General features: G+C 18.9%; 7 protein-coding genes across 7 annotated transcripts; 4 read left to right on the top strand and 3 right to left on the bottom strand.

Annotated features, from left to right (window-relative positions):
* Positions 1-483: 483 nt before the first annotated feature.
* Positions 484-5286, top strand: PRELSG_1006500 (conserved Plasmodium protein, unknown function; the record flags this gene model as incomplete). The annotated part of the gene is made up of 3 exons (XM_028676979.1): positions 484-4808; positions 4980-5071; positions 5246-5286. 3 exons carry the CDS (start codon positions 484-486, stop codon positions 5284-5286), a joined length of 4458 nt encoding a protein of 1485 aa, XP_028533414.1.
* A 985-nt stretch (positions 5287-6271) lies between these two features.
* Positions 6272-7447, bottom strand: PRELSG_1006400 (conserved Plasmodium protein, unknown function; the record flags this gene model as incomplete). The annotated part of the gene is made up of 1 exon (XM_028676977.1): positions 6272-7447. The coding sequence occupies one exon, from the start codon at positions 7445-7447 to the stop codon at positions 6272-6274; it is 1176 nt and encodes a 391-aa protein (XP_028533413.1).
* Positions 7448-9974: 2527 nt separating this feature from the next.
* On the top strand, positions 9975-11327 carry PRELSG_1006300 (G-protein coupled receptor, putative; the record flags this gene model as incomplete). Its single annotated transcript, XM_028676976.1, has 1 exon — positions 9975-11327. The coding sequence occupies one exon, from the start codon at positions 9975-9977 to the stop codon at positions 11325-11327; it is 1353 nt and encodes a 450-aa protein (XP_028533412.1).
* A 1121-nt stretch (positions 11328-12448) lies between these two features.
* On the bottom strand, positions 12449-17173 carry PRELSG_1006200 (conserved Plasmodium protein, unknown function; the record flags this gene model as incomplete). Its single annotated transcript, XM_028676975.1, has 1 exon — positions 12449-17173. One exon carries the CDS (start codon positions 17171-17173, stop codon positions 12449-12451), a length of 4725 nt encoding a protein of 1574 aa, XP_028533411.1.
* A 674-nt stretch (positions 17174-17847) lies between these two features.
* PRELSG_1006100 (RNA methyltransferase, putative) lies at positions 17848-19062 on the bottom strand (the record flags this gene model as incomplete). Its single annotated transcript, XM_028676974.1, has 2 exons — positions 17848-17938; positions 18086-19062. The coding sequence occupies 2 exons, from the start codon at positions 19060-19062 to the stop codon at positions 17848-17850; spliced, it is 1068 nt and encodes a 355-aa protein (XP_028533410.1).
* Positions 19063-19787: 725 nt separating this feature from the next.
* Positions 19788-20883, top strand: PRELSG_1006000 (conserved Plasmodium protein, unknown function; the record flags this gene model as incomplete). The annotated part of the gene is made up of 2 exons (XM_028676973.1): positions 19788-20039; positions 20740-20883. 2 exons carry the CDS (start codon positions 19788-19790, stop codon positions 20881-20883), a joined length of 396 nt encoding a protein of 131 aa, XP_028533409.1.
* A 1101-nt stretch (positions 20884-21984) lies between these two features.
* Positions 21985-22887, top strand: IMC1g (inner membrane complex protein 1g, putative; the record flags this gene model as incomplete). The annotated part of the gene is made up of 1 exon (XM_028676972.1): positions 21985-22887. The coding sequence occupies one exon, from the start codon at positions 21985-21987 to the stop codon at positions 22885-22887; it is 903 nt and encodes a 300-aa protein (XP_028533408.1).
* Between the last annotated feature and the right edge of the window lie 151 nt (positions 22888-23038).

Below are 23038 nucleotides of genomic sequence, written 5' to 3'. Positions count from 1 at the left end.
TAATAAGCTATATATTAAGGATAAAATGATAATTAAAGAGAATAAAATATAATATACAGGCAAGAATAAAGAAAAGAAAAAGATATTAGACTTATGATATAAATATTATATATGTTTTTTTTTTTTATTTCTTCTATTATTTCATAAACTGTAAGCATATGAAATATTTTTTAACCCCTTATTTTTTGTTGTCCTTTGAGGACTTACATACTTTTTTTTATAATTTTTGAAATATATTTGTTTTTGTTTTTTTTATTTTTTTTTGGTAAGTACAAAAATATACCTTATTTATTAAAATAACTAAAGCTAAAATTAATAACTCTGAGTTAATTTTATTGCTCATAATGAACTCTTTATTATAAAAAAATAAAATAAAATAAAAAATAATAAATATAAATAATATTTGTCAAATGGGACTTATTTGTACTTTGATTAGATAATTTCCTTTGTTATTTGAGAGACCAATACTAATAATAGTTTATTATGAATAATTCTAAATTAAGTAGCATTAATTCATTACATAGTAACGATATTGGGAAAAATGGATATTTCGATAATATAAATATTTCAAAAAATAAAAAAAGAAAAAGAAATGAAAATAATAATAAAAGAAAAGAAAAAGATGTAAAAGAAAAAAATAATTTAAATACAAACATAAGTGAAGTAAATAAAAGTAACGATAAAAAATCATATATTATTACATATAATTCAAATAATAATGAAAATAAATCGTGTTTAGAAAATGATGATATAAAAATGAAAGATAAGAGTATTAATAATTCAAGTCGTCAAAATAAAAAAAATAAGATTTCTAAATTTTTAAAAGAAAAAAATACTGCAATAAATGATTATGTGGGAAATGAGAACGATATAGTAAATATAAATAATGATTTAGAAGACAGAACAAATGTACATAACATAGGCAATGCTGAAGAAAATATTGACAATGAAAATATGAATGAAGAGATAGAAAATAATTATTGTGATATAAATATGTTAAAAGATGTTGATTTAAAGAGTTTTCATGGTAGTACGGGAAAAATAATAAAATTAAGGATAAGAAACTTTTTGAATCATGAAAATCTTGAATTAAATTTTAATTCTCACAAAAATATAATAATAGGAAAAAATGGAAAAGGAAAAAGTGCTATTGCTCAAGCTGTTGCAGTAGCTTTAGGAAGTCAAGGAAAATATGCAGGAAGGGATATTAACCTCGCTAACTATATAAAAGATTATGATAAAAATAAGAAAAATTTGATATGTTATATTGAAATATTTTTATCTAATTCAGGAAAAAATTCTTTTAAAAGAGATACTTATGGTGATGTGATAATAATAAAGAGAGTTGTATCATCGCATACAAGCAAGTTTTATCTATATGGATTAAGTGAAAAAAAAAATACTATTAATAATAAGGATAGTTTTAATAGGGTAGACGATAATAATAATATTATTAATAAAGAAAAAAAAAACAAATTTGTACGTAAAAAATCATTTATTGATAATTATTTAAATTTTATAAAATTAAATATTAGAAGCCCATGCGTGTATCTAGATCAAGAAAAAGGAAAACAATTTTTCAGTAACATTAATGAAAAAGCCTTACATAAATTTTTTATGAATTCTGTTGGATTAAATATAGTAGAAGAGGAAATTGAAAAGGAAAGTGAACTTTTAGAAAATTGCTTAAATCAAATAAAACAGAAGCAGTTATTGTTGTCACCTCAAGAAGAAGAATTAAAATCGTTTAAGGAGAGGAATGATTTATTAAAAAGTGAATTCGATAAGTTAAATTTATTTGATAATAATTACAAAATACTTATATTTTATGAATCACTAAAAAATACAATTATTTTATTTAATGAATATCTGAAATCAGAGAATTTAAAAAATGAAAAAGTTATTAAAAATATACAAAGTAAAATGAATGCACTCATTGAAGAAAGCGAAGATCTTAAACTTGATATAAAAAGAGTAGTTGAAAAAGATACAACTACATATAATTTGATTAAAAAAGATATGAATAAAATAACAAAATATAATGCAATGATTGAAGAATTGAATGATTTAAAAACAAAATATATTGATCGTCGACAGGAAATTATAAATTATATAAGTTCCTTTGAAAAAGCAAAAGATAATAAAAAATTATTACAAGAATACTTAAACAAATATGAAGGAGATATTCAAAAATTGAATGAAAAAATAAAAAAAGAAACGGAGAAAGAAATAGAACTACAAAATGAAATAAATAAAAAAGAAAATTCCATTTATGAAATGGAATATCTAGTAAACAAAAGCAAATATACTGTAGATACTATTAACAAACAAATAAATGATATTATTATTCAATCAAGCAAGATCCAAAAAATTAAAAATAATGAAATTAAAAAAAAAATATACATATATGGATATGATATATATTCTTTAAGAAATAATATATTTAAAAATTACAGAATTTCCATAAAATCTGAAAATAACTTAATTTTTCAGGAAGAATTAAAGTTGGATAATAAAAACCAAAAGAATAATTTTATAAATAATAAAAATCCAGAACTTTCTTTTACATATGCTCCAATAGGACCAGTTGGAGAATATATAAAATTAAAAAAAAATGTAGAAAATATAAAAATTTTATCAATTATTGAAAAGCATTTAGGTGATATTTTTTATTCTTGGTTAGTAAGTTGCTATGAAGACAAAAATAAATTGAATAATTTAGAAGTGGAGAATAAAAGCAAAATTAATATAATAGTTACCAATGCATTTCAACATGTGAGTAGAGATAAATTATTACATAATATTCAATTTTTATTAGATAAAATACATGGAAATACCATCTATTCTTTTTTAAATGTTGATTTATTGCCTACTTCTTTGTTATTTTATTTATATGATAATTTTAAAATTGTTCAAACTCTAATATGTAATAACTCTAGTGAATTACATGAATTATTGCGTCTAAATGATAAAAGTATAATAAAATCAATTTATGTTATCGACGATTTTATATTAGTTAAAGTCCTTTCAAATGGAAGTTTACACTTTCTTCCTTCAAAAGAGGAATATTATAGAGATCCCCTTTTCTTGAATTTACAAAATGAAGAAAGCAACTTAAATAAAACTAATGGTGAAGTTCGTAAACATTCTGCAAATAATAATATATTAAATTCTGAAACTAAAACAAATGAACAACAGTTAAAAGAATTAGAAAAAACTAAAAAAGAGAAAAATGAGGAAATTCTAAGAATATCCAAAAAATTACTTTCTTATAAGAACATTCTAAATAATTTAAATGAATCAATAAAAAAATCTAAATTTTTGCAAGACGAATTAAAGTATCAACTGAAAAATATTAATGAACTAAAAGCAAATCATGATAATATTTTTTCTGAACAAATGGATATAGAAATTAAAGAAAAAAATAAAGATATAAACGAAATAGAAAATAATATAAATGATATAGAAGCATATATAAAAGTCCTTGAAGAAAAAAGAGAGGATTCTTATACCAGTTCAACTATACATAAATGTTTAATCTCATCACACATTGAATATTTAAAAAATAAAAAAGAGAAATTTTCTTTTCTAATTAAAGAGTATCAAAATTTAAAGGACATTTTAATTAAATTAGAAAAGGATAAGCTGAAAAATGATGAAATCGCCACTAAGAATAAAAAAAATTTCTTATTATCTTTAAATAAATTGCACAGCATTTATTTTGAATGTGTACGTAATAACTTTTTGTTAGATGATATTTTTTTAAAGAATCCATTTTTAATTTTAAAAAATAAATCTTCTAATGCATCCATAACAAATATTATTTTACAAAAAGATATGGGAACTGAAACTGAGACGATGAATGATTATGATAATAAAATTAATTATGAAAATAAAAATGATATAGGACAAAAAATTGCAATTAAATTTATTTTTACAATTCAAAATATAAATAATAATTTATCTGACTGTAGTGATGAGGCGATTGTTGTAGAAATCCCTTTGTCCATACTAAATTCATTCAATAAACTTTTTGTGCTTTCAGAAAATGACGAAAATGCAACAGTAAATAAAGAAGAAAGTTATAAAAAGTCTATTTATCTAAATGATAATAAAGAATACGAAATAAAAGACTTAAGAGAATTAGAAAAATACATTCAAAAGAATTTAAGCACTATTATAAATACTAATAATGATTTTTTATATAGAGATATTAATAATAGCGTTCTTGATGAACTTAAATTAAATTCATCATGCGAAAAATATTCTGAAATTTTATGGAAAAAAAGGTGTGAAAAAAAAAAAGAAATAATTCAAATTCTTAAAATGAATGGATTCAATGAAAATGACAGTACTGATAATTCTATGAAAAGTTATTTTAATAATTTGATTGAGCAATATATTAATGACGAAAAAAGTTATAATAAACAATTAAAGCAAATATCTGATTTAAAAAATAATTATGATATGCATTTGTCTAATATAAATCTTAGAAGAGCTAAATACTCTTTTACTTTAGGAAAAACAAAAGAACAAATTACAGTTCACTTTAAAAATATTTTGAAAAATATGAATAACTATAAGGGGAAGTTGGAATTTGATGATACAAATAGAAATTTAAAAGTTTTGGTTTCAATTAATCAGGATATTTCAAATAATATATATATGGAAATGAATTCTTTATCAGGTGGTGAAAAGTCTACTATTCAAATGGCATTATTAGCTTCTTTTTCCTTAACAGAAACTTCTTCTTTTCATATATTTGATGAACTTGATGTGTATATGGATGAACTTACACGCGTTAAAAAGTTAAAAAAAAAAAAGAAAAAAGAAAACTAGATAAAATGAAACTATAAATAAAAACAATAAAATAAGATAACTTATTTTGCTTGAATAAAATATATCAATAATGATAAAAATATACAAATGAAAAAAATTATTTATACATATATATATTTTTCTTTATTATTTATTTTTAGTATGAAATTATTTTGTGACTTTATTAAAATAAATAATGATAAACAATATTTCTTCATAACACCACATATTGAAATAACAGAATTATTTATAGGTAATAATTTTATTTATTTTTTCGTATCCATAAATAAATATATCTCCATTCTCATTAACATATTTTATAATTATTTTAGTTTTAAGTTTTTCAATTTTCAATTTTTCCTAACAATTTCAATTATGTTGAATTTTTTGGAAACAAAAATATTATATAAATTTTTATTTTTTATAGGTGATGCTAAAAATAAAAAAGCTAAGATATTAAGTTTGTGATAAGCTAATATATAAAAAGTATACCCTTTTTTTATGTATTATTAATACATTCTTACATTTTTTAATAGACAATTTTAAATTTAATTATTCACTGTTTAATAAACTAAATTTTTTAAATTATGTTAATTTATATCTTCTTTTTTTCTTTTTTTTTTTTTTTTTGTAATATATTAAAATTATTTAAAAATTATCAACAAAACATTATTTTATTTTATAGTATTTGAAAAAAAAAAAAAGATAAAAATTAAATAAAAAGAAAAAAAGAAAAAAAAATTGTAATAACATTAAATACGAATATAGTAGTATTAATTTAAATAGAAAATAATAATATAAATAAAAATTTTAGTAATATAAATTAAAAATAATAATAACAATAATAATAAAACAGTAATAATAACAATAAAATTAACTGTGATAATAATGAAACTAAATAATATTAAATAAGAGAAAAAAATATATAATTTTAGAAAAAAGTATTAAAAAAAAAAAAAAAAAAGCAATACATTATTAAAAAAAATTCAAACTAATATAGAGTCATGGTAATATATTCTTATTATTAAATATTGAAACTCTAAATTTGTAGTTACTAAAATAAAAGTAAATTTAAATAAAAAAAAAAATATGATAAATTTGTTGAATTGATAAATAACTATAAATATATGGCTTATATGTGTGTTATATATTCTTGACATGAGTATTCTTAAAACAAATTAAAGATACTTTTATATAGATAATAAACTATAATTTATATTAAAAATTTTTATGAATAATTTGAAATAAAAAAAGAAAAAATAAATAAAAAAACAAATATTACTAGACGGCATATTTTAATTATATGGAATTAAACGACACTAAGATTGAAAATAAGAAAATAAATTAATATGCATACAAGTAAAGAGATTTTATTTTTGTTTTTTTTTATTTTACTCTCCAAAATTTATAAGCGAAAGATTTATTTGTGATGCATTTTTGAAAATTTTACTTGCTATAAATAATAACTATTTTTACATATGTTATCATTAATACCATAGACTTTATTATTATATGATCGTAAAATATTTTTTGAGTGTCTATTGTCATTTTGGTATTGATAATATGAATTTAAACTTGAACTGCAGTTAGGCAATTCAGAATTTTCATTATTTACTGATTGAATATTTTGATGGATATTACTTAAATATTTGGAAATTTGTTCTTGATTTTGTTGTAAAAAGTTTTGTGATTCAATATTTATTTGACTATTATAATTTAACATTTGTTCTTCTTGATTATTTTTTATGCCATCTGTAGTTTGAGGATTTTTTAAAAAACCCACTGTTTTGTTTTGGATTTGAGTTGATGGTAAAGATCTTTTTTTTGATGTTATCATGGATGAATTTTGTAAATTTTCATTTTTTTGTGATGAAAAATTATTCATCATTGATAAAGAAAGACCTAAATCATTCGTAAAATGTGAATTATAATTATTATTATTATTATTATTATTATTGTAAATATTTAAACCTTTTTCATTAAAATTGTCATTTAAATTTTTATCATCATTATTCTGTGCATTATAATTAACTAAATTATTAAGTAACATTACATTAAAAATATTTTCTTTGTAATTATCAGAAATATTCTGAAATTGTGAATAATAATCATTTAAATTATTATGGAATGAATTTTTTTTATTATCTTTGTTATTTATATAATCTTCAGAATTATTAATGGATATATCTATTTCATTATTGTATGAATTTTCACAATTATTCTGTTGTAAATTATAATTATTTTCGTTAATATTAGGATAATTTTCATACTTTTTTTGCTCTCTTGAATTAATATAAGTTGAGAAAAATAAAATAAGTTTTAACTTAGCTATTAAACCTAGAGCAGCCAAAACATATAATCTTTTAAACTTATCTTTTTCATGTTCTGACATACTTTGATAATTTTGTAAATTTATCCGAAGATAGGATAATTGAGATGAAATGGCACTTACTAAACCTTCCATGAAATATACATTTTTTAATTCTAACATAATATTCTCGCTTGTTCTCTGATATTTTACTGCTTCCATTTCCCAATTTTTTATAAAGTTTCCATCCACTTGTGGTATTAATGATTCTTTTAACTTTAATAAAATTTGAATTTTTTCTTTAAAATTTACCAAAGCCATTGCTACTATTATATTTTATGAACAGTTAAGAAGAAATAGATACACACACTTTGTTTTTTCTAGTCTTATATGTATATATATATATATTTTTCCTACTTTTTTTATTCCTTGTAATGTCAGACAATATGATTTAATAACAAAAAATTCTTTAATTATTTTTAATAATGAAAAATGTTTACAAAATATAAGTTTATAAACACACAAAAAGAAAAATTAGAAGTCAATTAATTATGTTATATTTTTATCTTTTTCTTTTTAATCCATTTTTTTAAAGGAAAAGAATAAAAAATTATGAAAAGTAAAATTTAATTTATTTTAAAACAAATAATATAAATTAACACAAGAATTTATTAATAATATTAGTTTTAATGCATTCACAAAAAAACCATTTATAACACTTTTTGACATAGAAGCTGAATTTATACAATAACATGTAACATTATAATTTTAATTCAAATAAAAATAAAAATCAAAAAATATGAATTTTTATCATATTCAATTACAAAAAAAAAAAAAAGGTAAAATAAATAAAAAAAAAAAAAAGTAAATAAAATAAAAGATTTTTAAGATTATGTTATAGTCATGTAAAAAAAAAAAAAATAAGATAAATATAATTCAGATTGTATTAAATCATAGGAAATATAAATAACATTATACTTTTTAAAAATATAACTAAAAACAAAATATCTTTTATTAAAATATTCTTATATTTTTTTTTTTTTTTAACTTCATAAAGTTAAAAGAGTAACAAAAGATACATAAATAAGAAATTATGAAATTTTTTAAATGTAATCTTTATAAATAATCCACAAAAGTACTATTTTTTTTTTTTTTTTTGCTAATTTACACTATTTTTCTTTTGTTTTTTTAGGACCGCACATTAAATTATTATTTTGAAAAAGAAATTTTAACTTTTTTTTTTTTTTTCTGTGCACATCATACCCTAAAAAAAAAAATTTTTAATGGATTTGTTAAAAATATATCATAATTAGAAATTTTTTTTTTCCTGTATATTTTCTTTTAAAATTATTTTTACTACTTTATGAAATATGTTTATATTACTAATTTTTTATTATCGCATTTTATAACTTTTATTTTATTTTTTTGTTTAGGAAAATAAAAAATATACAATATTTATAGACAATAAAATTGTGTTAGAAAAAACAACAGAATAGTATATTAAAATATACAAAATTCAGAGTTTAAAAATGAAAAAAATTGCTTTATTAAAATTATTTTTTTCATATTGCAAATAAAATGAAATGCAAATACTATTAGATTCTTTAGTAAAATATTTATTATACCATATTTTACTATTACCTTCTATATTCATCATTCCATATATTAATAATTCATTTAATTTTATATAGCTAATTTATTTTTTTTCTTATTTTTTTTAATTAATTGAGACAACATAAAATAACTATATTAAAATGTGTATTTTTTTTTGCTTTTTACTCCATAAAGCAAATTTAAGGTACTTATTAATATATGGTGTATGAAAATATTATAATAAGGAGTTTTAAAAATTATGATATTATTTCATAATAAAATTAAAGAAAAAAAAGAAATTATATATGGAATAATAAATATAAAAATTAATTATAAATAATAGTAACAGATGGAAAATAATAGTAAAATGAATTGATCTAGTCATGTTAATGTAGGTGTAAAATGAGAATAAAAAGATAATAGCAAATAAAAAATTTAGAATATATTAGAAATTAAAAATATAAAATAGTAAAAACACAAAGAATAAAAAAATGAAATAATAACATATTAAAAAGTTAAAATGTTGCATTAGTAATATTTTTATTTTTATTTTTTTTTTTGAATTATAAAAAAAAAAAATAAATGAAAATAAACTTTAATAATTTTAAATAAAAAAAAAGTATTAAGAAAAATGTAAAAAGAGAGATAACTTTTAGATAATATTAAGAACTAATTAATGCCTATCTTGTTTGAAAGAAATACCTTTTCATTTTTCATTTCTTCATTTTTTATTTTATTTTATTTTTTATTCCTGTAAAATAAGATGCATAGGTACAAAAAAAAAAAAAAAAAGAAAAAAATTTATATATACAATTTCAATTTAACTACAATATTATGCTTTAAGTTTTTATTTTATCATTCTAATTTTTAATTTTCTCAATTTTTTAATATTTATATAAATAAACGTAAAATAACATTATTAAATTCTTCTTTTATTGAAATAATTAAACCTCTAGACAATATCTTTTTATTTTGGAATTAAAAAATAAAGTTAAATCAATTTACTAATAAAAATATAAAACTACGTAAAATTAATAAAAAATTTTGAAAAGCATTTTAAAAAAATACATTATTATAATATTTTATGATTCTGAAAAACAATATTTTTTTTTTAAAATGTTAAATTATTTAAAAGAAAAAAAAAAAAAAATTTAATAAAGTTACAATTATGAATATATATGTTAATTGTAATACGTATACTTTATCCATTACTATAAATTAATATTTAATCTAAAAGAAACATTTCTTAAAAAATATGGTGGATGATAGTAGATATATATCAAATAAATATTTAGAAGAGTTTGAAGAAAATGAATTTAATTTAAATTTGATAAAAAAAAAAATAAGTGAATTTTCTCTAAAATTAAACAATGAAATTGAAAATCATAGAAACTATTCCGTTTATTGTGGTGTAGGTGGGATCTTATATATGGATATAGTTTTATATGAGTGTAGTAAAGATGTAAAGTATTTAGAATTAGGTAAAAAAATTATAAGAAATTTGAATAATTATAAACAAAAAAACACGATAACTTTTCTTGAGGGTATTACAGGAATATATAGTTTATCTAGTATGTTATATTATTATTTAGAAAACGAGAAAAGTTTTAGTTATATTGAGTTATTGACTAATCACTTAATACACAATATGGATGAATTAAGAAGTGTCAATGAGGAATGTGAATTATTATACGGTAAGTGTGGTTATATATATTCTTTTTTATTTTGTAGAAATATATGGCTTAACTCAAAATATAAAAATACTATTTTGAAAAATTTATATTTTATTGTGAACTCTATATTTGAATATGGTTTGACAAAATCCAATTTAATGCGTAACATTACATCACTATCTTTACACTTTGAATGGCATGATAAAATTTATTTAGGTGCAGCACATGGGTATTCAGGAATATTATTTGTTTTATTTAATCTTATAAATTTTTTTTTTAATAATTTAAATGAGTTATGCTTATTATTAATAGGAGAAGATAAAGATATTGAGAAAGAAGAAAGAAAAGAAATATTACAAAAATATAAGGATTTGACAACAAATAAATTAAATGATTATATAAAATTAATATATAAAGTAACTGATGAAATACTAAGTTTATATGTAACAGATGATTTTAATGTCTACTCATCAATAAGAAAAGAAAAAATGAAAAAAAAAAAAGAGGTTTTAATACAGTGGTGTCATGGAAATCCAGGCTTTGTTATTCTATTAATTGAATTATTAAAATACGAAAAAGTACCAAATTATTTTCAAAATAAATATAATGTCCAATATATTGAAAAAATGGGGTCATTAATTTGGGAAAAAGGATTACTATCGAAAGGATTAGGACTATGCCATGGTATATCCGGTAATGGTATAATTTTTTTATACTTATATAATTATACAAAGGATAAAATATGGTATCTTAGATCTTTAAAATATGCTCTTTTTTCTATTAAATATTTTGATAGATTTTATAATTTACCTGACAGACCTGATTCTTTGTTTGAAGGATATGCAGCTTTAGTAGTTTTTCTAAGTTTTATTTTAAAACCTGAATTAAATTACTTTCTAGGTCATGATTTTTCCAAATTTTTAATGAATGATTGATATATATATGTAATCAATAATACTATTTATTTCCATTTATCAAATAAAAATTAACATCTTATTACTTAAACTTTCTATAATTATAAATAATAAAAATACAATATACCATTTATGTTAAAAATAATAAACCCTTTCATAAATTAATAAAAAGTTCACCAAGAGATTTAAAAAAAAAAAAAAAAGTAATAGAAATAATAACATTAATAATAACAAAATAATAGCAATAATTAGTACAGTAATAGAATATTTCTATATATATATTTGATTAATAGAATTAAGAAGTTATTCTTTATTATAAAAAAAAAAAAAAAAAACTAAAAAAAATTTACATATGATTTTAATACATCTAATAAAGAAAAGGCACAAATTAAAATAACTAATGGATTATTTTTTATATTTTTTTAAAAAATACATGGAGAATTATCTGAATACTTAAAAAAACATTTTTTCATGTATTATATTCTTTAAGAATTTATTTTATTTTTTGTGATATATAAAAAATACAAATAAAATATATACATATATTTTATATATGCTCTTTTTTTAAGTTTTTAAAAAATTAAAAATTTTTAGAAGTTCTTGAAACTACAACTTACCTTTTTTATTTTTTATTTTATTTATTCGTTTTATTATTTTTTTCTTGTTGACCATTGTACTATCTAAAATTTTTTTATTCCCTACATAAAAACATATTAAAAAATTAACTAATGACAGTAATTTATGTTATTAATAAAATAAAACTTAGTCTATAATGAAGATTTTGACAAACTTAGAATGTAATAGAAACAATTAGAATATTATAAATCATATATGAAAAACTTATATAGATATATATATAAATTATTATTTAAAATAGATAAAATTTAATAAAATAAAAATATGATAAACATATTTGCAACATAATATTATTAATACTATATACTATAAAAGAATATACGCGTATATAATACAAAAAGACAATTTTAATTGATGAAAATTTTCAAATAATAAAATTTTTGTTTTTATAGAGATTTATAAAAAAAAAAAAAAAAAAGTTAAATTGAAAACAAAAGATGACAAAAAAAAAAAAAAGAAAAACTAAATTTATTTTAATGAAGTACAATTATATTAAAAGTAACTTTTTATTTATTAATTTTTAATAAAAAGCATTCTAGGCTCCCATTTGATCCAGCAACACATAAATATAGTTTTATATAAAGATAATTTTTCCTTTTTATTTTTATAGAATTATTTGTAATATTACTATCTTCATCTATTTGTGGATATTCTTTTATAGATTTATTTTCTATTTTCTTTTTTTTTTTAATCATGAAAGAATTTAAACATGAAACATCATAAACTGAAATTTTTACTTGTTTTTTTTTCTTTATAATGATATTTTTATTCTTATCTTTTTGTAGCTTCCATATGTAAAGATATTGATCCCACGATACACTCAAGAGAAAATGAGAAAAAATATTTAATGATCTAATAGATGATAAATGAGAATAAGGAAAATTTGTGTTTTGAGTAATAAGAAAACTAATATCATTTTTAATAATTATAATTTTTAAAATTAATATATTTATTGATTGATCATCTCCACAAGTGAATATTTTTAATAAATTTCCTCCTTTTTTAACACATATTCTATTTATGCCATTTTGATGTATTTGAATTTTTTTCATTAACACTAATTTTAAATTATAATGATAAATTTGTATAACACCATTGTTTAATCCACAACATAGTATATTTTGAATAAGTTTTTTCTTCATTTTTTTTTCTTTTACAAAAAATATATCACTTAATCCATTTTGGCAATTACTTGATTTTAATTCATTATTATTATTGTTATGTTTAAAAAGATAGTTTGTATTAACACTTTTATCATTGCCAAACGTATAATTATCATTTCTATTATATTCTACGAATTCATTTTTCTGAAATAAGTTACTTCCTTTATGATAATTCTGAATATTTTGAGAAATATTTAACTCTGGTTTTTCTAAGTAATTATTTTTTAATGTAATAGAAAACAATTCGTTCATTTTTTTGTCATAATTCTTTCCATTTTCAGAGTTATTTAATATAATACTTTTTAAATCCATTGATAAAATAGTACTATTTAGGTTGTAGGAATAAATTACATAAGCAGGTTTTACAATATTACACAGAATAATATTTTGATAAATAACAAATTCATATGTCCCTGAATAATGAAATATATAGCCAATAGAAGTACCTATAAATATATTTATTTGTATCAAATACTTATTTGATTCGTTAAATAAAATCTCGTATAAACCCTGAACACATAAATATCTTAAATTACTTGAGAATTGTTGAACTTTTAATTTTTCTATGTGATATAAAATTGGTGTTTTGTTAATATCATTAAAAATGTAAAAAACGTTTGCTGAATTTTTTGCTCCTACACTACATAAAATTTTGAATTTATTAGAATAATAAAATGGATTTTTAAAAAAACACATACAAAAAATAGGCTCACTGTGATTATAAATATTTTGAACAATATTCATTTTGTAATTTATATAATCCATTTTTTTTTTCTTTTTATATTTCTTATAATTTGACCTTTTTCTAAATATAGAATAAAGTTTGTGTTTATTTCTCTTTATGCTTTTTTTTAATTGTTTTTTTAAAGATATAGTATTTATTTTAGAAGTATTTTGGTCAATATTATAATTATTATTCTTGCTATTAAAACTATTTCTTGTTATATTACTCTCATTATTAATATATTTATCTTCACAGCAGATTTCATTATTTTTAAGTTTATTATTTTTTTTTTTTTTTTCAAAATTTTTTACCAACTGCACAATCTTTATTGTTCCATCTTCTGAACATGTACAAAAATAATTTTTATTTAACCATATTAAGAAAGAAACATTTTTATTATGAAACCCTGAATTAATATATATTTTCTGATATGGTATAGATATATGATTATTATATAAATTTTTAAAATGAAAATATACAATTTTTTCTTTACAAAAGCAAAAAGAAAATGTTTTAGTATAATGTTCGGATGATTTCATAAAAATACTTAATGGTCTCCTAAAACCACCACAATCAATGGATAAATATTCCATTTTATTTTTTAAATCATATAGAACAAACTTTTTTTCCTTAAAACAGCAAATAAAAATATCATGGAAATCTTCATTTTCATTTGAATAATCATTATTTTGTATTATATTATTATTAAAATAGTTTGTATTATGTTCAATTGTTTTATTATTATCAATGTCTTTTATATTACATTTTATTTCTTTTCCATAACTATTTCTATTGATACGCATAGGTAATAATTTATAAATTGAAGAATAATATGATATTTTTATTAAACATAATTTATATAAAGTATATATATTATTTTTATCTTTAAATAATTGATATTTTATAATATTTCCATTTTTTCCACATGAGTATATAAAATGATCAATAATTTTTATATCAAAAACTTTTCTATTATTATGAACACGTATTTTGTCTTTCGATTTGATGTGGATTTTTTGAAAATCATAAAAAATTTGATATGATTTTAATTGAATAGGTATTTTAATATAAACAATAAAAATACATCCATATTCATCACCAATAAAAATCAAAATTCCCATTTTTTTTTTTTTTTGCCTGATTACATAATTCATTGATATGATTTTAGATTTTTTGTTCTTCACATCTATTTCTGTTTCCAAAATATTACTTATTTTTATTTCATTATTTATATTTTCTATGCTAAATATTTTTATATTTCCTGTGTGGTCAAGATTACACAATAAAAAATTGGAAATTGAAAATTCACTTTTATTTGATAAATAATTTTGAAAATCATTATCCATATTTTGCTTTTCATGATTATAAACGACTTGATAAAAATTTAATTGATTATAAGTATCATTATCACTATATATATTAATATTTGAATTATCTTTTTTTATATCCTCTTTTTTTATAAAAGCATATAAAACATCCTCTATATATTTACATTCTGAAGAAAAAATAAAACTATCATAACTTCTAGTAGATAAAGGTATTAAACACATTTCGCTTAAACGATGAGGAAAACATTTAAAATATTTTATAATTTTATTTTTTTCACTATATTTAATTGACCCATTTAATATATTTTCATTTTTTAAAAATATAAAACAACAATAACCGTTGCTAAAACCTAAGCAAATATAATTTAAGCCATAATAAGTTATGCATGTTAATAAATAATTTTCTTTTTTTTCTTCATAAATTAATGATAATTTTATATCAGTTTTTTCTGTTTTTAAAATATATATGCAACCTAAATTTGTGCAAATAATAACATTATATAAATTAATGTGATTTATTGATCTAATCCAATCATTATTTTTTTTCATTTTTTCGTTCAAGCAATCAAACATGAAACTTAAAGAATCATTTGTTTCTATTATATTTTTTGCACATACTTCATCGCAAATATTTTCAAGATTATTATTATCATTTGCGAATTTATTATTAACATTATTTTCAAAAATATTAGAATTATTAATATAACTACTATTTACATTGTTATCTTCACATATGGATATAACACTATTCTTATTGGAATAATAGTAATCGCAATTGCATATTTTATCATTTTCAATTTTTCCATCAGTAGTTATACTTACTTTTTTTTTTTTTCCCTCCATTTTTAAAATAGAATCATCTATGCTTTTTGATACACTTAAAAAATTTACTTCTCTCTTTTTGTGCTTATTTTCAAAAATGTTAAATGGTATTGGTCTGATATGTATAGTACCGTTATCAGAACCAGAAATTACTAAGCATAAATTTTTATGAAAACAAATACATCTTATCGCATTCCCGTTATAATTACAAAATTTAAAATACTTTTTATGATTTTTTTCATAAAGATTGCAGGTAGAATCTTCACTGCATGTAATAAAATAAAAATTTTCATTAAATATACACATATCAATATCCCATATTCTAGCTCCATGACCAGTTAATAATTTTATACATTTATAATGAAAAAAATTATTTTTTTTATTATTGTAGCTCGATTTAAGAAAATTACTTTCTTTTTCTTTTCTCTTCCTATACCAGACTCTTCCTTCTCTATCATCAGAAACAGAACATATATATTTAGATTTTTTAAAAAATTTTACCTTAAATATAATGCCTCTATGGCCACTTAACTCTTGAATATTTTCTAATAATATCAGTTTTTTTTTTTTTTTCCCCCCCCAATATTTTTTTTTTTTAATTATTTTGAAATTCCATAATAATATTTTGTTAAATGGTGTTCCACCAGCTATGAAAATATTATAAAATTTTTTTTTTTCGTTTATGTAAATATCTGAACTATATAGCAAATGTATCCCTTTAAATTTATATTTGTAGAAACTAACACCTTTATAAATATCTAGTAATATAATACTTCCATTGCTTAAGCAAATAACAACATTTTCTTTAATATGTTTATTTGATTCGTTTTTTTCGTAACATAATTCTGAGTTATCTTTATTACACTGTAAAAATTTAGCTCTTAGTATCCATTTATTTGAACAATATTTTGATATTAATTCTAGTGTACATTTTTTAAAAGATATGTTTAATTTATAAAAATAAATTTTATGAACACCATGAGCAATAAGAATTCCATTATCGTTAGAACGCTTTTTATAAACTAACCCATAAATATTACTACTTGTTGAAATAATGCATTCTAGTAATACTTTTGTGTTAGTTAAATTAATTATTTTTATAGTATTTCCAACAGATGTACAAATTAAAAAATTATCTAAAATGCATATAGCCTTAATACCATGATTAACGCATATTCTTTTATAATCAATCATTTTATTATCCAATTTTTTTTTTTTTTTAAATCAATTTTTTTTAATTGTGCAGTTTTCACCTTAGCGATAAAGCAGTTTTTATATATTAATAAATTTTTTTTTATTTTTTTATGAACAAATTACATATAGAATATTTTTTTCCTATTTTAAAAATAATATTTTATCATTTTTATTTTTTTTTTTTTTTTTTGAAGGGTCTATCAAAAAATATAATTATCATTTTTTAAATATAACTTATCAATTATAATTCATAGCATCATTGAAATTTAATAAAATAATAATATTTCTAACAAATATTTTATATGAAATCATGGTTTAACTTCTATAAATTTTTTTTTTTTTTTTTGAATCATAAATACATATCCTAATTTGGATTCTACATGTAATTATCTACCTCTTGTAGTTATTTTTTCAATATTTACTTTTTTTTAACTATTAAGATTTTTCCTAATATTAATTTTATTTAAATTATCTTCTTTAGGAAAATTTTTTAAAAAATTATTATAAAAGAAATATGATGTAAAATTCCCAAAATATTTTTTATTTGTAAAAATATTTTTTAACCAATGTATATTAAAAATAAAAAAAATAAAAAAAATTAGCCATATATATACATATATAAATATCTAATATTTACTGCAATATTCCATAAGAATTCGATCTACAATATAGTTTCATAACATATTTTTAATATAATGGATTAGAATGCTTGCTGCTACGGAAACATTTAAAGAATTAGTCATTTCATGCATAGGTAAACTAATTCTACAAAAAAAAAAGAAATATATATTTATTAAAAAAAAAGATAAAACAATAATATATAGAAATCTAAATGCAAGAAAATATACATATATATTTATATATATGTGAAAAAAATTCAATAAAAAAATAATGAATTATTTGACATATTACGGTTTTGCAAATTTTAAAGTATCCGGGTGTGGTCCAGTTGATTCATTTCCCAATATAAGGCAAATTCCATTTTTATTTGATTCTTTTAAAATATTATGTGGATTTACGCCATTTATGTGTGCAACAATTGGAACCAAATTATGTTCATTACATAAATTTTTTAAATCTTTATAAGAGCCGTACACATATGGAATATATAAATGTGAACCATTTGTTATTTCAAGTACTTTTGAATTAAATGGGTCAACTGTATTATGAAGATAAAATAAGCAGTCAATGTTCATAGAATAAGCAACATTTAATATTTTCCCTAAATTATAAGCATATCTAATTCTATCAAAAGCTAATAAGAATTTTATATTTTTTATTTCGTTTACCACATTAGGAATTTTTAATATAGCTACAGAATCATTTATTTCTTTCATTACGTTTAATGAATCATAAAATATATAATTTAAAATGTCACAATTTACGTAATATAACTTTTTACATTTATCCTGGAATTGCTTTAATAGGTTTTTATTGTTAGATAAAATTGCTTCGAATACTAAATTTTTATTATTTGATAAATATAGTATTGTTCTAGAATTCTTCACAAAAAATGCATTCATCTTTTTTCTAAAATTTCTTTTTTTTCTTAATCTTATTATATACTTCATCATTTTAGACCTTTTTGAAATATTTAAAAATTTACTATCTTCCTTTTCTTTTTCCTTTTCCTTTTGTTCCTCATACTTATCTAATTTATTTTTTTTCTTTTCATTTAGGTTTAGCCAATGTGGTTTTAAAATTTCATCATGTTTTATTTCATTTTTACTGTTATTATTAATAATTGAGTAACAATTTTTTCCTTTTATATTAATTAAGTTTTTATTGTTCTGTAAAAGAAAAACATTACGTTCGAACATAAAGAAATATTCTGAAATAAAGCTTTTATGGGTTACATATTTCTTTGCCAGATTTGAGAAAAGAAACATTTTTATAATTAACTTTATAGGAACATACTATTCAACAAATATATTATTTTATTTTTTCTATTATTACAAGAAAAAGTAAAAAATACAAAATATACACCTTTTACAATTTTCTTTTTAATTTTAATTTATAACTTTATTAAAACAATATAGAATATTATTACTTTATAAATCCTATTAAAAAAGAATAATCAAAAGTAGCATAAAATCCTAACATTGTTGAGATATTATTAACATTGTAAAATATTATTTAAAATAGTAATATTTTAAAAGAAAAATAAATGCGTATTAAATATAAAAACCCAGAACACAGTTATAAAATTTTTTACTATGTAGAAAATTTTTTATATAACTTATTTCTTTAATAAGTAATATAAAAATATAAACTTTCACAACTTAAAATAACAAAATTTAAATTAAAATGGAAAGTTGATGCTTAGTGTCCTAGATTAAAATAAAAAAAAAAAAAAAGTAAAAAAAAATAGTAAAATATTTTTAAAAAATTACAGTTTTTTTTTTTTTTGTAAATTATTATTTTTCAATAACACTTAATAAAAAATTATATTAAGATAAATTAAATTAATATAATTTTATCTATTTTTACATAAAATATTTATAAAATAACTTTTCCAATTTTTTTGTATTAAACATGAAAAAAATAAGAAAAAATACATATGAAATAATTGAAGTGAATAAATATAAATGTAAACATTTGGGTTATTCCAGAAATGTTACTTCATAAATATTTATTCGTTTTACTTATTTGTTTAGAATTTTCATTCACATTTAGACTAAATTCTTCTTTACTAAAAAATTACTTAAATACATCAATTATAGGTTTACAAAACGATAGAAATTATTTTTGTAAAAATAAAAGGAGTTTTTCTTTATTTGGTGTGCCGAAGAAAAAAAGCTCTCATAGAAGAACTAGGAGAAGAAAAGTAGCATGGATGAAAAAAAACCCAGCTAAATTGCACAGAGTAAGTATTTAGAATTATTATTCCTTAAAAATAGAGTTTTAAAAATATATATTTGTATATTATAATGTTTAAATTACTACTTCTAAATCGGTCATGATGATTTTATAATTCTCTTGAATTAATGATTAAAATTATTATTACAATATTTAAGTAAAATTTATATCCATCATATAATTAAATATAGTTGTTTCTAAAACATTCTATATAACATTTTAATATACTGTAGCATAATATATAACAACACGCATTATACATAATTTAATTTTTGTGTTGAAAAAATTAAATATGAAAAAAAAAAGTGGCATGTAAAGTTTCTTTTTACTTATTATGTTATAACAAAAAGTGATAAGGAGCAATTTTAAAAGAACTCTTTTATAAATTTATAAAAATAATAATTTAAAGAGTATATTTTCTATTAGACACATATATTTTTATTATATATACATAGTGTATAAAAACGTTTGTCATATATTTAAATATATATAAAATTTTTTGTAATAGAGTAAATATATTTCTTATGAAATAAGTAAAAATAATTCATACAATTTTACTTAGCAAAATATTTAAGTTGAGCTATCTATAGATATAATTTTGTTAACATTTATGTTAATATAAAAAAATATATATTGACATTATTTTTATGTGGTATTTTAAAGTATTCAATCTCTAGATATCATTTTTTTTTTTTTTACATTTTTAGACTAGTTCCTATGACATAGATGAAGTAATGCGGTACACTGACAGGAAATTGACTGCACATTTTACAACGAGAGACAATTGGTTAAATCTCCCTCCAACGACTTTAATAAACGATTTTTTTTTGTTTAGAGAAATTAGAAACTAAAAAAAACCTGAAAGTATTAATATATCAAATTAAGAATATATATATATATATATATTTTTTAATTCAATTATACTATTTTTTGTGATTTTTTACTTTTTTCTAAAATTTCATATATATATATATATTTTATAATTTATAATTTGTGTGAAACTTGCTAAAAACACTTATCAAATAAGAGATATATTCTCAACTTAAAAAAAAAAAAATAATAAATTAATAAATTTTAAAATTTTCTTATTTTTTTCCTTTTTTTTTTTTTTTTTTTTACGACTTTTAATTCATTTACTAAATTTTTTTTTTTTTAAATAGCCGTTTGCGTGCGTTAATTTTTTTTTTTTTTTTTTTCTTCTGTACAACTTTTCGTTTTAAATATAACAAAAAATGGTTGTTCAGATGGGTGCGTACATAAAGGGTTATTTACAACATTATTTAAATAATTAATAATTTTTTTTTTTTTTTTATGTATTATGCGAAATATAGATTATTTTAAAAAGTCATTTAAAATTTTATTTGAATTTTTTAACTTCTTACAGATAACAAAAATGTGTCGAGTCTTTATTTTTAATAAAATTTATGAATAGTTCTATTATATTGTAAACCACATTTGATTTTAAAGCATTTTTAGTTATATATATATATATTTTTTAGAAAAATAACTTTTTCTCTTTATTTTTTTATTCCTAAACTGCAAATATTTGTGTGTACGTGTGTATTACTACTATTATTTTTTTTTTAAGTAGAATAAAAAATAAAATTTTAAGTAATTTTTTTTTTTTGTACACTACTATAAAAAATAAATTTTTGTCAACTTAGTTTTTAAATATTAACTATTTTATAATTTCTACTTATTTTTATATACGTTCTTACTTTATAAACTATACATAAATAAGAAGATTCAAAAAAATTACAAAAAATTTATAATTTACCATATAAACATTTTTTTTTTTTTTAACGAATTTTAATTGAAAGTAAATTTAAATTAATATCTCTTGGCTAATTTAACATAAATATATTAGTTTTGTTTTTTTTAAGTTAATACAATTATTAGAATTAAGTTATATAAAAATTATAATAAAACCAAAAAAAGTAAAAATTGAAAAAATGTGTTCTACAAATAAAGGCTTTAAATGCTGCTCAGCAGAAAATGTTTTTGAATCTACAGGAAGCAACAATCAAGCATACCCACAAGTGGTAAATAAGCAGTTGCCACCAAAAGTTTTAGAACCAATAATTCAAAATAAAATTGTTGAAGTGCCAAGAGAGGTATATTTGGAAAAAATTATAGAAGTCCCTCAAATAAAAACAGTTGAAAAAATAGTAGAACAAATTAAACCAATTATTAGGTACAAAAATGTCTATAAGCCCAAAACTGTTTACGTAGAAAAAATTAAAAATGTTGATAAAATTATATATCAGGAAAAAATTATTGAAGTCCCACAAATTAGGACTGTTGAAAAAGTAGTTGATGTACCAGTATATGTTGATAGAGAAAGAATTATTAAAGTCCCAAAATATATGGTTGTAGAGAGAGTAATACCAATATTGAAAACTACTAAGACAGAGAGAATTATGGAAGTACCAGAAGTGAACTGCCCAGATATTGATGTTAACAAAGAAGTGGAATCTAAAGAAATAATTGAAGTTGATGATCTAAAAGAAAATCAAACAACAAAAGTTGTAGATGAAAAAGAGGTTCAAATTTTAAATGAATTAAATAATTCAAACATTAATATGGAACCAACCATTAATATAGAAACTACTCAAGAACAAACCATGAGAAGCGGAACACAGGAAAATTTTTGTACTACATTAGGTTGTAAGTTTATTCCTATATATCAAAATTTTGTCAAAGCAGCATCTCCTATATTTAGAACGAATCAAGATAGAGAAAGGCAAGTGATCAATTCAAATACATATAGATCAAAACAAATCGGTTTTCCTAGAATTAGAATTGCTAGAACCCCCCACACAAATCAGAGAAGCTGTTATTGCAACTGCTCTTAAATCGTACAAGTTTATTATATATTTCAAAATTTTTTTTCTATTTTTTAACATATATTTTTTTTCTCTCATCGGACCTAAAAATTTGCTGTAAAATAATATTAAATGAGTTCCTTAATATTTCTTTAAAAAAAAAAAAAAATTAAATATTTTA

The sequence above is a fragment of the Plasmodium relictum genome (genome assembly GCF_900005765.1).
Source record: "Plasmodium relictum strain SGS1 genome assembly, chromosome: 10".
NCBI lineage: Eukaryota > Apicomplexa > Aconoidasida > Haemosporida > Plasmodiidae > Plasmodium > Plasmodium relictum.
This window is presented reverse-complemented; position numbering and strand designations above follow the sequence as displayed.